This window comes from Thermobia domestica, chromosome 10 (assembly GCF_964235325.1).
Source record: "Thermobia domestica chromosome 10, izTheDome1.hap1.1, whole genome shotgun sequence".
Taxonomy (NCBI): Eukaryota; Metazoa; Arthropoda; class Insecta; order Zygentoma; family Lepismatidae; genus Thermobia; species Thermobia domestica.
Genome location: NC_137463.1, coordinates 184,149,492 through 184,165,230, shown reverse-complemented (window position 1 = coordinate 184,165,230; position 15,739 = coordinate 184,149,492). Strand labels below are relative to the sequence as shown.

The following is a 15,739-nucleotide window of genomic DNA, read 5'->3' as shown; positions in this document are numbered from 1 at the left end:
CCGAATGTGACGCGTCAGTGCAGCTTGGAATTCTTGTATGGTGTGCGGATTGCCTTCATAGGCCTTTCCCTTTAACGTACTTCATAGAAAGTAATCCGGTGAAGTGAAGTCGGGTGAACGCGGAGGCCAGAGTCCTTGAGAGATGATGCGGTCACCAAAGATGTCCTGTAAAAAGCTCATCGCCTTGTGGGCGGTATGTGCAGTCGCCCCATCCTGTTGGAACCAAACATTCTCTATTTCGTCCTCATTCTGTTCACCTAGGAAGGGCTCCAGAATGCAGGTTCAGTACCGTTCTGCATTTATGGCGTCCTGAAAGAAGATGGGTCCAATGATGCGTTTACAAGTCACGGCGCACCAAACACCAACCTCTTGATCATGCGGTGAGGACACATTTAATTCATTCGGATTCTCCGTACTCCACACACAACTATTCTGGCTATTCACGTAACCGGAGTGGTGAAGCCATGCCTCATCCATGAAAAACGTTTTGTAAAGAATCCCCTCACCATTGTCCTGCAGGAAGGACAGGAACCGGTTGCAAAAGTTCACACGCGCCGGTCGATCGGTGTCTCTCAGTTCATGCACGACCGAAATTTTGTACGGATATATGGACATTGACTTCCGGAGGATCTTGTGAGCGGAACCCACGGACATGTGGGCCTGCTGAGCTAGTCGTCTCACCGATTTCTTTGGACAGTGCAGCATCACGTCTTGCACCTCCGCCACCTTCTCTGCAGATGTGGCTGTGGATGGCCTACCTGATTTTAGAGCATTATGAACGCTTCCAGTCTTTCGAAACTTGGTGATGAGGTTCTGTATAGCATTGTGGTTAGGCATCTTCACTCCTAGGAACTTTGCTCCAAATGCAGTTTCTACTGCTGAGGTAAACTTGTCTCCATTGCGGAACGCATGCTCCACAAGAAACACTCTTTGTTCAATCGTCAGCATGATGACCTGGATCCCAATGATGTCACGCAAGACGTTGGTCTTCAATCAAACCGGACCTCTGAACAAATACAAATATCTGGTCAAACATGGTTCAGATATGTTAAACAATGGAAAATGTTGTACTGTATTATTAATTGACAATCATATCAGTCATCACTTAGCACACCAGAACATGGCCTGCTTAGTTACTGTCCTATAATATAAAGAACGAGAGAATCAAGTCAATAGTGATTGGAAAGAACTATGCTGCTGCACCTCTGGTGTTATGAAGTATTTTTAATCATAGAATTTATGTTCTATGAATTAGATTTTAATCATAGAATCTACAAGCAACAGCCTGTAACACTGACTGAAGACGCATATTTCATAGGAAATTGTCAGTTCGTTATGCTGTGACTGTGACTGTATGTGTGAATCTGCAGCAACATTGGAACAGTGGCAAATCGTGCTCTTTGCGAAAGTTCAAATATAAGAAAGAACTTTTAAATGAATCTGACATAGAAGGTAGTGAGCTCGAATATAGCAAGGTGGAAATAACCCTTTCAGATTTTGATGCAAATGACGAGTGATTTGAATATTTTATTTGATAATGCAAATTGAACAAATTGAAGCAGTGGTACGTTTCTTGCAATGAATCCCTTGTAATATTCATGATGTTGTAGTGGTGTTAGTTTACAAAACCGACAGAAAAGTCGTAGCTTGTTTGCTTACATTTTACATGTTTATTTCATAGGTGCAAAAACCTGACGTTGTGCTACTAGAAAAATTGTAACTTATGTTGTGTTGGCAACATTGCTTCTCTGGTGACATCCCTATAGTGTCCAATGAACGTCCCTCACAGTGTATATCTTTTCGCAGAAACAAAATTTGAAAGAATTTCGCCATTCCAAGGATAACCGGGATGGAATTATAAAAGATAAATCCTGAATTCATTGGAATACTGAAGTATACCCCACTCTTCCCCATTCTACCCCACTTTACTGCACCACCACCAAAATGCTTTTAGAAGCCGCCTTTGTACACATACTACATCGTACTAAGTTGCTACTGATCTGTTTGATAGTTTTTCTACACAAACAAATAAAATAAATAAATCATGGTTACTGACATAAATAAAAAATGGTAACTTAAACAATTACACACAGTTGGCAACACTGTACTTAGAAACCTAGTAATAACAGAGAATAAAAATATATGATGTCTTAGATATCCCAAGTTCATATCAGACAAGATAAATTATTTTTCCTGAGAAATAATTACCTTTATGCTGTGGGACTCAGATTCCCCCCCCCCCCTTCCATTGGTATTCCATGTAACCCAAAAATACTTTGGTGTTCCTAGGGTTAAGAAATCGACTCAGAGATCCATCATTGGACGGGGACGTGGCACAAACTTTAAACGGTATAACGCCTAAAAAGCATATGGCGGCACAAGAGCTAAAAATTCTTGGTGGCATAGGACCTAAACGGCACAAGATCTAAACGGCATAAGACTTAAACGGTACAAAGCCTAAACAGCACTAGACCTAAAAATCTCTTGTGGCGCTACCATCATGTCCATGCCAAGAATACTGTCAATCTGCTAATCGAAGTTTTAGACATACTGTTCCATATTTCAGAATCAAATTCTAGCTTAGATCTTACAAGTAATCTGTATAAGTACACTCATGTCCAAAATGATTGTCGCATATCTATAACTGTCTTCTTCTAAGAATATAATTTGATAATGACATTGCAGGGTACTTTTAATCCTGGTACTGTGTGTATAATCGGGAAATATATATTTGTGGTAAATTTCATAGGAAAAGAATTACAAATACGAAAATTAGAATGAGTAAAACAAAATGTTGCTAAATGGATAAGAAAGTTTTATTTTCGTTTTATTGTTCTTATTTACTGGTCTTTTGACATGAAATTTGCCACATACATGTCTTTGCCAATTATACACATACTAACATTATAAGAAATACCGGGCGAATTCGTTATCAAATTATATTCCTACAACAACTTATTTATAGACATTCGACAATAATTTTGGACGTGAGTGTACTTATTCTATCTTTCCGAAATTTAAAAATTAAATAAATAGAGATAAAGCCTGTTGTCCTTTATTGCTCTTTGCATGATAGAATTTATATGGTGACAAAAGTTTAACTACATGTCAAGACTGATTCCCAGATCTTTCATAATGTTTGTTTTTTTCTATTTCCACACTATTGACCTCGTATTTATTATCATAATATTGTGTTTTATTTATATACGTCATAAATTTTGTTTTCTTTGTGCTGGTTTGAAGAAAATTATGTCTACATATAGGTTATTGTATTCAAGTCTTTCTGTAGCAAATAGTTGCCGTACTCGTTATTAACTACGTGATATTATCAAGTCGGATAGTTAAGTCTCTAGTTTGTAGCAGGGGTGCCCACAAAGTTAATGGGTTATAACATACCCCATAGTACGTTATTGTACTTTTAGAGTATCTTTGAAATACAATTTAATTGAAATTAATGAGAAACTTAAAACTAAAATAAATTTAACTACTACAGGAACAACACGCAATCTTGTTTGGGGAAGGGGTGTATTGAGGTACGAACCACTAAAATAGTTTAGAAGCAAAGCTTGAGTTTTTTTTTTTTTTTTTTAATTTTTGAGTTTTGCGTCCTTATACAACGTCGTGATTACGAAGGAGTTGTCCGACTTTTACGAGGGTGGTTCAATAATTATTATCCCTGACCTATAAGCATTATTGTTTTTCCAAAAAGTCTCCTTTCATAGTATTGCACTTCTTCCACCTATGCTGTAAAGCCATTATGCCATCTTCAAAGAAAGTCTCTGGCTCAGCCGTGAGCCATTCCTCTACAGCTTCAATAACAGCTGCATTTGAGTGAAACTTCTTCCCCTTGAGGTGCTCCTTCAACTTTGGGAAAAAAGGAAAGTCACTAGGGGCGAGATAGAGTGAGTAGGGAGGATGTTCCAACACATCAAAAGCAGAAGCATAGATTGTGGTACCAGTAAGATGGCTTTTGTGGGCCGGAGCATTATCTTGGTGAACGGCAATGTTCGCTGCAACATCCCGTGTCGTTTTTCCTGCTTCGCATAACTTAGGGATTAGGGCTGCATAATAGGCCCCCGTGATAGAATGTCCAACCTCCAGGCAGTCAATAAGGATCACACCGTTTGCATCCCAAAAAATTGTGGCCATAACTTTGCGTGCTGATGCTTGCACCTTGAACTTAAATGGGGGAGGTGAACTGCTGTGCCGCCACTCCATGCTCTGTCGTTTGGACTTGGGATCATAGTGGTGGAGCCACGTCTCGTCCACTGTCACAAATCTATCACAGAACTGTTTCAGGTCTGCCCCTATAACCTCCAAACCAGGCCATCGAACTCTGTCTTTCTGATGTTCACGAGATAACATTTTGGGTACCATTGCGTTGACACCTTTTTGAATCCCAAGTTTTCATGCACAATGGTTTCCACTGAGCCTACAGAGATGTGCATGATGTCTGCTAACTGTTGCACCGTGATTCATCTGTCTGCTATAATCGTATCATGCACAGCATGTGTTTTCTGGGGTGCATGCTGTTGTTGGAGGACCAGCACCCTAGGCCTGTTGACAGCTTTCCCTGCCGCAGCGGAAGTCGCGGCACCAGTTCTTTACTACCTGGTAGGAAGGAGCTCCATCACCCAACACACTGATCATGTCCTCATGAATCTTCTTTGGGCTTAATCCCTTTCTCTGGAAGTACTTGTGACAGCTCGTTGCTCGGTTTTCACCATTTTTCAAGCTAGGCGCCACCTCTCACATCTGAAACGACAAAAAAGAATGTTAATATAGCAGCTATGGTTCTGAAATTTAGCATATAGGCATCTAAGACATTAGGTTACAATATCTCCCATCGTCCATCCCCGCTCAAGTATTTTAAATATGCCGGGGACAATAATTATTGAACCTCCCTCGTATAAGATTGCTACATTAAACTGAACGTAAATCCAGCAACCTGCGACATTTGTGTAATTAGGAACCCAAATTTGAAACTAAAGTTTCTTTTTTTTATGTCTTTACCACCATCACTTCTAACACTTGGAATCAGTTATGACTTCAGATCGTAGCCCAGGAGAAATTCTCCCTCAAAGTAGAGTCTATTTCTCCAATTTTGTTCAACTTGGGCTATCACTATTTTCACAGTACTGCTTTCACTCCTCGTGAATGAAAGTTCCCCAACCTCGCACCCGAAGCAAATCTTCTGAAACTATCACTGCTTATAACTATTGTAACTAACTACTAACCTTAGCAACTAACCTAACTCGTTTAATAATTATAGCAAATTAAGAATCTTTATAATAGAATGTAAAAGAGAACACATTAAAAAAAATAAACCATGTCAACATGTTAAAATAATTAAAATATTCTAATTAATCATCCACTTTGTACTCTTATTTGCTTAACGGGATGAACCGAGTTCTAAATGTAAGAGTATTTCTGCCCAAATCTGATAAACAGTGGGAAATTTTAATATTATAGAAATTGACCCTCCTTTCATCTTAGAAATGTAATTTTCAAGACGCTGAAACATATACTTTATTAATTTTAGTTAAAAGTTCAAATACCGAGTTTCATGCATCCAGCTAATCCTTCCTTCCTTCAGAAAATTTTCTGAATAAGCAGTGGGGAATTTGAATACTAAAGAAATTGCTTCCTTTTAAGTGCTGCATTTTCAGTTATGCTTAAGTGGTAAGTTTATATACGAAGTTTCATTTTACTAGATTTAGATATTTGCCAGATATACTAATACTATTCTTTAAAAAAAGAAAAGAAAAAATATTTTACGATACAGATTTCCAAAAATCCTTCCTTATATCCTGCTTTCGTAAGATTATTTTTTTTTTTAAATTAACAAATCTACTTGTAGTAGTATGGCCTGGAAGATATCACTTATTTTTACTCTTTTATATAAGAGTACAAAAGATAAACATATTCAAACAAATGGACATCCATGAACAGTATCCGATTTCTTATGACTAACTTATTCGTAAATTTTCCACAAGGTATGATTTTAACTGCACGCATTGTCAAGATCCAGGTTTCAAAAAGGTAACAAACTGGAAATATAATAATAATAATAATAATAAATAATAATAATAATAATAATAATAATAATAATAATAATAATAATAATAATAATAATAATAATATGTATGTATGTATGTACGTATGTAATATATATATATATATATTTATTGTCTTATTGAAGCTTTCATAATCTGGAAATAAACTTTTTGTTTACTTTTAACATGTAAAAAGCTTGCTCCCATAGAAAAAAAAAACTTGCTGGTGACACTCCTAAATGACTATGTATTAGTTTCTGTATACGTACTGTGTTTCATATTACATTAGCAGTTTAGCGTTATTTGTTGATTTTTTTCGATTTATATATATCAACTCTATATATTATTAGGGGACGCGCTGGCTCAGTGGTAGATCGTTCACCTCCGGTGCTTGGGGTCCCTGGTTCGATCCCAGCTCGTGCCGTATGGACTTTGTGGTGGACAAACACCGTGCTTGTGGGTTTTCTCGGGATTCTCCCGTTTCCTCCCGCTTTGTTCATTCCACCATTTCATTCAACACTCACCATCACCGTCTCCTTTAAACCTAACCGGCATAACCGTGGGACGTAAAACTTAAAGATTTTCATTTCATTTCATTTCTATATACTTTTACTATCTATTACTGTTTTTGCTCTATAGTGATAAACATTATAACCGGAAATAGTTGACTCTTATAACTTCTGGTTTGAATATCACCTCTATCCATGACTTTTGATTCTCTACAGTCTGTCGAAAATTAATGGTGATTTATCGGTTAGTTCTTGATTTTTTTTTTATCTCACGGACAGACGAACTGAGAGGGAGAGGCAGGATAAATATATACAGGGTGTTACAAAAATGTGTCACAATACAGATTCCTTACATGAAAATAAGAAAAAAAAATAATATACAGGATTTTCATAAAGTATGGACGGATTTAATTCGCTTATAATTTACATAAAAATGCTCATATTGAAATCAAATAAAGTGCAAACGGTAGCGGAAGGATTAAAGTTTTGCCTGTAATCTGCACCAGCTCAGTTCATTCACCGCCACACCTCCAACTGGGCGCCATTTACGTCCACACATTCGCGTAGGACCGTCTAGGAATCGACTTGTGTGGGCTGTTGATGATGCTTTCCCTTACCCTGCTCACTGTTGCAGGTGATGTTGGCGGCCTCCCACTTCGAGGACGGTCCAGGACGCTTCCTGTCTCCAAGAACTTAGCATGCCACTTTCGGATTGCACTCTCAGTCGGTGCCGGCTTTTTGAACTCTTTGGTGAACTTTCGACGACACACCTGAATTGGCCTTGCCCTCCCTCTCTCAACGTGTTCAGAGTTGCCGCTTATCTAACAGTGTTGCCAACTAAAAATTTAATCCTTCCGCTACCGTTTGCACTTTATTTGATTTCATTATGAGCATTTTTATGAAAATTATAAGCAACTTAAATCCGTCCAGACTTTATGAAAACCCTGTAGACTTGTGCTCAAAACTGGATAGTTTCGTAGTTATAGGATTCCGAAAACGTGAAACTTAAAAAGTTCATAGCTCCACTACTATGGAATCTATCGTAGTCGGGTCAAAACATCTCTGAGGAGCTGGTATATCAACTATCCAAATACCCATGTTTAAGAATGCTCCAGTACTTGCACACCAATTTTTTTTTTAGTGAGTTAGGTGAAGAGTGATCAAGTACTCCCAAACAGCCTCTCTGAAAATGATTGTGCAATTCCCGGAGGTTCTGAAAGATGGCCATTTAGATAGTTCACATATGTAGTTCCTAAGTGATGTCTTGACCTGACTACGATCGGTTCTATAGTAATGAAACTATGGACCTGTAAAGTTCATTTTTTCACGTTTTCAGCAACATATAACTACGAAATTATGCACTTCCGACCATATTAACTTTTTTTTTCTTATTTTGATTTGCGGTATCCATCCCCAAAATATTGTGTCAAATTTCTGTAACACCCTGTATAAGAGCTATGGTAAACCAAACTCCTTAAAAACAAAGAACTCCATGTTAAAAGTGATCCTTTGTTTTGTTTCGGTTCTCTACAGAGGACACTTTTGGCCTTCCTAGAAAGGCCAATTGGATTGGACCAAGGATGTTATAAAATAGAGGATATGCCCATATGTATCTTCATCCTATTAAATCAATGAAGCCGAAAAACAACAGAGCATCGCAAAGTCTGATTGGCTACTCTCGTTTCATGCATCGTCTGATTGGCTACTTTCGTTTCCACCATGATTGTTGGCTCAAACCATTGCGATCCTATTGGGCAGAGTGGGCAGGGTAGGGGTGGCGAAACTGTGACGTATGGCTTCAAGATTTTGTTGTAAGGGCAGATCCTATATTTTATAAGATCCTTGGATTTGACACATCTTGCGAAGAAATTGTCTTCTTCACACCATCATAAAGGGAAAGATGGAAGGGAAGCGAGGAATAGGGAGAAGAAGAACACAGCTGATTGATGATTTGAGAAACAGGAGAAAATATTGGGAGTTAAAAGAGGAAGCTGAAGATCGAGAAACATGGAAGAAACATTTTCAGGCCCAAATCTAAATTAAAAAAAAAAATCCTCATTAGTCCCAGGACCTGCTGAAAGGCAGAATACTTATAATAATAATAATAATAATAATAATAATAATAATAATAATAATAATAATAATAATAATAATAATACAGTGTATTACTGACTCTCGACACACAACCGAAACTGCGCAAAAATTCTACAATGATTCCTGATTTTCCTTCTCTTTTAAAGTTTTCAGAGCTATCAGGAGTTATTTTTTAAAATCTTGACCTTTCTATATGAGATTGAAACACTGTATATTTATTTATTTGTGAAATATCCTGAAGCCGAAGCGATATATCCCATTCCTCACCTCTTAGCATTTGAAAAGCCCTTTCTTGTGTAACTCTCAACGACCACGGTATCCCAGAGGCTACAATATTCTTTTCTATCATACGTGACCTCTCCCCACCTACACATATGAATTTTCGGAACGCCCTTGCACCCCAGAGAGACACCATCACCACGTATACAAATATGTACTTTTTCCCTATTTTTCAAAGGCATTTTTGTTTCTTTTTAAGGGAACAATAATACACGTGTTGTAATGGTGGATATATGAAATATTAATATAGCTGGCCTTCTCAATACAATAAGTACGTTTAAATCACTCCCGGCTCAAGCAAGAAGTTGCTAAATTTTTCATACTTTCCATATTCACAAATAACAGACGACTGAAAGCTGGTTTCTCTCAAACGGAAACAAACTCAAGGGGTTCCGCAAGGAAGGAAGAATAGGGCCGAGTGGAGGAAGATGGATTGAAAGGATTCTTCGGTTGCTGTCTGTTTCATTTTTCATCTTCTTTCCATATTCTTTTATATTTTTCATCTTCGTTCTTTCTCCCCTTGTTTGTTTTACTTCAAAGAAACACTTGCTTAGATCATACATTTCTTTTTCTTTTTCTTTTTTTTTAAGTGAAGTTAGATTGTAACTTATTTCTCACTAGTTTCAGCTTATGTTCTATTATCTCAAATATCGATTAATCTTAATAATGATTCTGAAAATAGGCAAAAGCATAGAAGTCACTTTCCTTTATGGGAATTACATTACTATTGGTCAAATAGTCACGATTCATGTTGTGCAAAAGAGCCGGGTTTGATTCCTGATGAAGCTCATGTAGTTTGAAAATGAAACGAAATGAAATCTTTCAGTTTTACGTCCAACGTTATGTCGGCTAGCTAAAGGAGACAATGATGATGAGAAATTAATGAAATGGTGGAATGAAGAAAGTGGGAGGAAACGACAGAACCCCGCGGAAACCCATACACACGCCGTTTGTTCACCACAAAGTTCACTTGGCGCCAGCTGGGATCGAACCAGGGATCCTATGCGCGAGAGGTGAACGTTCTACCACTGAGCCACCGCGGCCCCTCAGGTACGTAATACTAATAATACTTATTAGTAATTTTATAATATTATGAAACTTCTGATGCAATTCGCATGAATAAAATCTTTTGTAATTGAAAGGAGGATTTCGCTTCTCTTTCCAGAGCAACGTTCTCAACATTAAAAAAAAAAAAAAAAAGTTAGGATGGACATTTGCCGAAAACAACTACTTAACAAATTTCGTTTTCATCATCTAGATATCAGATTTGTTTTTATAGCAGAAATTGAACTGAAGATAATAGGATATCAAAAAAAGTATGAACACTTTTGGAACTTCTGAATTAGCAACGATTCACTAATTTTTTTACAAGCCCAGCACACACGTTACAGTCCACAAAGACAGATTTATAGTATACACAGTAAAAAATGGTTGTGTTAATTCAACTCAATTTTAACACAGGGCAGTGGTTCCAGCATGACTACCACTATGCAGTGTTACTTCAACACATACCCCGCGGTGTTGGTGTTTTATACAGGGTGTGTGTTACGTCTTTAACACACAACCGGTGTTGAGGCTGTGATTTAAACGTACGCAATAAACTGCTTTCTGGTGGAAATCCTAGAGAACCTTCAATAAGCAATAAGACTCATGCAGGGTCAGTAACATGGCCAAGAATTCTATGCTAAAGATCTTCTCTCCCCTAACAAATTTAGTCCTTTTTCCTCTGGGCTTTGCATCTTTTCCGACAATTTCATAGATAAAAAAACAAACATTGTTTGTTTGACGATAACATATGCAACGTGTTTCCTCTCTTACTTTCTTGGAAAAGCAACATTTTTCTTTTACTTATGATACTGGAGCAAGTCTGGGTTGGAGTTTTCCCGGCTTCCTTTTTCACTTTCTCTAAGAGGATATTCTTTGTGATTGGGTCAATAAAATATATGCACTCCCAATAACTTGCATTTTCATCCATTGCGCCAACGAAAATACTGCGCCAGTACACAGACACACAAACACACACATACAAACACAAATTTCTTCAGCAACCGTAGTGAGGATTCTCAGAGGACACTTGCTAATGAGATTTATTACCCTTGTATACGAATACATTAACACATCCCAAGCAATAATATTATTTAACAAAAATGAATTTCTCCGTTATCCCTCCCAGTAATTCAAATGCGTACTAAATATAGTATTTTCATATTGAATTTTACGTATTTACGCCCATACATAATGTATTTCCTGTATATTACTGCATAAATTACCGTTGTGAGAAATAACATTTTTGTAACCTCTCTGCAACGGACACCTCTCAGTAACGTACAAAAATTCATGTCCCATTGGTGTCCGTTATTCAGAGGTTTTACTGTAGTCCAACGGAGAAGCTAAGATAGTTCTTATATTGCATGATTCTTAGTTCTGGAAATATTACAAAAAGTAAAAATAAAATGAAGTAAAATTGTTAAGTTGTTTATTTAAGATTTTGTGGCAAATAATATTTAACTAAGTAAAACGCACTCACAAGTTGTACCTCTGTATACCTATATATTAATAAAAATGCGTAATGATAATTTTGTTAGCAAAATCGAAAGTGTGTTATCAATTTTCAATTTTGATTTAAGCATAATGTACAGTGTGTGACCAATGTAATTGCTGAAGATAATCCTTGAATCAGATCCCTAAAATTCGGTCCCTCCTTTCGGGGGGAAGGGGGATTTTTTATTTCATTTAGTGCGAACATTTTTTATGTACTTTGAGTCTCTTACATTACAATACTTTTTGTTAGGTGTAATTACGACAAGGTCTCTGAATTATCTAGTAATAAGCAGTGTTGCAAACTTTAACATTATTTATCATATTACCAAAACGGTTTGAGATACCGAATTGCTGTAAACGGAATTAACAATTTTCTTATCTATTGAAAACCATCTATGTAATTAAATGAGTACTTATCTAAGTAGTTTTTCGGAATAAATACATTTGAAAAAGTCAAAGCTTCGATTCCTTGATTCTCTATTCATTTGTAATCTGTGATATCATGACCACAATATTCGAGACTAAAGTACTCTCGACATGCATTACCCCATTCGTCTCCCTAGCCTTATTACTGCTATAGAGGAGACAAAACTAGACTTATCTAAGAAGACATTTGTAAATCCTGTAGTTTTTGGACTTAACGTACAGCAAACGTATAACTGAAAACGCATGTTTTATAATACTTTCTGTATACGTGTTCCATCTGTACGTACTTTCCGTATGAAACAATATAGGCAGTCAGGATCTTACATACAAATGGACTCATATAACATATAACTGACGAATGTAACATACTGTACATATATGTATGTAATATAAGGAAGACTGTTAAATATCAGACATACTGTAACGACATAATATAACATCTAAGGGCAATGCCTATGTAGCATACGGATAACGTATGCTTCGTACTGATTTCCGTAGGAAGCGAGAGGATTCCGTATATTTGTGCAACATACCGCTGTCCGGAGAACGGATTTTTCTCAGTGTGGTATAAGGCTCAGCACCTTTGGGTTCCCTCTGAATTTAACACCTGGTTGCAATAAAATATGTAAAACAGTGAAAATAGCAGACAATCTACTGCACAATTTGGTTTCCGATATCTTTTAAACTATAACAGTACCATACAATGATCACGGCAAGTAACATAACTTTACACGATTTCCCATGTTATACGTAGGTAGGAGCACAAGTCAAAACGTTCCCTTCGTAAACGTTTTAAACAAACAACACACAAATTGTCTATATCGTTTGGTATATGTCATGTTCGACAGCAGACATGCATATATAAGTGGAAGAATAAAAAAACTTGAGAGGAATGACATAGACAGATATTTGATAAACATGAATGCCACCCTGCCTTCTGGCCCTGCCAAAGAAAAGAAGAGTAACAGCATATTTTATAGTCAAATATTTTAACAGGCCCGTCTGTCACTCCAGAATTTCCCCCTCATCCTCTTTCCTTTTCGATCTTGTCAAAACTTGTTACTCACTCTCCCTGTGTTGAAAACGTCAAGCACTCCGCACCGTCTCTAAATCGATTGTCGCATGTTTGGTTGTTGCGTATTTCCTTCCGGAACAAGGAATACGCCTTTGGTTGTTTACACAATTTCTTCGTTTCCCTTTTACTATATGAAAGAATTTTCTGCGTTATTCGTTTCTTCTTCTTCTTCTTCTTCTTCTTCTTCTTCTTCTTCTTCATATATTGCAGAAAAAAGTAAACTTCCTGAAGACGAACCATGAAAGTCCTTCCATTTGTCATTTCTGCGCTAAATCTTTCCTTTTATGTACAGAGAGAGAGAGAGAGAGAGAGAGGAAGTAATTTTAAGAACGGAATGGTGAAATATCATCGATAAGCACATTCTAGATTCTATTCTGGAAAGTCTTTGATTCGAACTTGGTATATACCAAAAATTGGAATATTGTCAATAGGGTTACCAGAACTTTAATAAAACGCTTATTTCGTCACCCATTTAACACTAAATTCCACATCGATTTGAATTTAACTCATGCTAGTTTCAAGTCCGACGCCCCGTGAATCCAAATATAACTCACATCATTAGATTGAGAGCTGCACGCAGTGTTCGTAGGTTTCCTTAACAAAATTTCCATCAACTGACCCAAGATTTTTCCTTTTCTTATCAAATTTTCCCTATTTCCGTGAGCGTCCCGTTTCTATGAGAGAAGTTGTGTGATAAGATTAATTTAGGTATATTAAAGGAAATGCTAACCACATTTCTTTTATTCACTTGCTTTTTGCTTCTTCTTCTTCTTCTTCTTTTTTTTTTTTTACTTTTCCTGCATTTTTTACACACAAAATACACTTAAGTACACCCAGCCAATGCAAATTATGCTACTTTTAAGACACACACAAAAATTGCTGTGGTATTGATTTATTTCTGAACAACAAAGAAAAATTTAAGCATTTATATCAGGGGGCGTCATTTAGGGGCGGGCAGGGAGGAGCATTTGCCCCCCCTGAGTTTGAGATGTATATAGATTTTATCAACAGAATAGTAGTAAATCAGTGAAAAACGCGAAATTGTACTAATATCAAGGGATCTTGCCCCCCCCCAAGCAAAATCTGAAATGACGCTCCTGATTTATATTGGTTTAATCAGTCAGCGCGAGAATTTCCCTAGATTTTTTTGTTTAATTGAAAAATTCCCTTTTTCTCCTTTTTGCTAAATTTATCTACGAAATTTCCTAGATTAGGGAAATTTCCCTTAAACTACGAACACTGGTTGTGTGTACGCAGATGGCTCAGACCACCATGCGGTAACACTTACGTAATCAGATGGGTGGCACCCTGAAGAAAACCCTGCAGTTTATTTGTGGAAATTTTAATTACTTATGTTCTTTATTGTTGTTTTAAGTTCTTAATCTATTTTCGTAATAAGGATGCCTAGCCCACAGAAAAAGATTTCTTTCTCCTTGTGGCAGTTAATGTAATAATTATCACTAAAATATTTTTAAAATCCTCCCTTTTCTGACTGCAGCAAACCAAACAGTTTTTTTTTCAGCCCCAAGAAACAGAGGAGAAAACAATTAACTGTTGAAATCTTTCCTTATTTGTGTATAACTTATTTTAACCTCTTTGTGGCGATTCTATTTCTCCGTCTTCCTTCAAGACGTTACCATAAGTAATGGTAAAGCCAATACATTGATGGACATAGGACTCTGCTTGTCATAAGTAGTCATATCTTCACTTCCGCAGTACGTTTGTGGAAGAGAAATAACTTTACGCAGTACTGTACGTTTGTTTGTTACGCAGTACTGTAGAAGAGAAATAACTTTAATGTCAACATTGTAAAATTGATATAGACCCCTATATCTATGTCCAGGAACGCTCCCAGGATTTTTTCAAGGGAAAGTGGGTACAAAAGATCGATTCCAAGGAGGGCCAGAACCACAGTCGCTAATATATATACTTTGATGCATGCGTACATATAATGTATTATGTAAACACCCATTATTTAAGCACATATCCTTCTTAACTACAGTAAATAAACTATTGTCCTTTAGTACTACAATAGGTGAGAGCAAAGTAGTATATTTTGAAATGTATTTTCAAGAACTAAAAACACCCTTCGAAAACTCAGGGGAGTAGGAAACTGTCTATTGCACCCCTCCCTCGCTGCAGGCCTCCATACCTAGGTCGATATGTTTGTATTATTTTGAACTAGTATTGCTTACGAGACAAGATTTGGGGCTGTGTCTCGTCTCGAAAAGGTGTACTGAAAGCACAGTCTGGTCTCGAAAACGTGTCCTAAAAGTGTAATCTCGTCTAAAAAAATGTCCTGAAAGTGCAATCTCGTCTAGAAAAGAGTATCCTGAAAGTGCATTCTCGTCTAGAAAAGAGTATCCTGAAAGTGCAATCTTGTCTAGAAAAGACGTCTCATATAGCCTTGCTGCTGAAAGGACCGTTAAATTTCAAAATCAACTCACCTCATCACAACTCGTCTCGAAAAAGTGTCCTGAAAGTGCAGTCTAGTCTCGAAAATGTGTTCTGCAAGTGAAATCTCGTCTCGAAAAGGTGTCCTGAAAATGCATTATCGTATCTCGACATGAAACTTCTGTCTCATCTTGTGTTATGGATAGCAGTAATTGGAACACACATGTACAAATTACTTTGATAGTTTTGTATCTAAGGCGAGTTTACTGAAGAGAGTTAGAAATAGTAAAAGTATCTGGAAACTATACTAATAAAAATAACTTGTTTCAATTCCCCCATTTTTAAATTTGTAAATAGGGTAACCC

The 15,739-nt window shown here is 36.9% G+C and overlaps 1 protein-coding gene across 1 annotated transcript; it reads right to left on the bottom strand.

Moving 5' to 3' along the window:
- Positions 1–282: 282 nt before the first annotated feature.
- LOC145661705 (uncharacterized) lies at positions 283–948 on the bottom strand. Its single transcript, XM_081727036.1, has one exon. The coding sequence runs from the start codon at positions 946–948 to the stop codon at positions 283–285; it is 666 nt and encodes a 221-aa protein (XP_081583162.1).
- Positions 949–15,739: the final 14,791 nt, after the last annotated feature.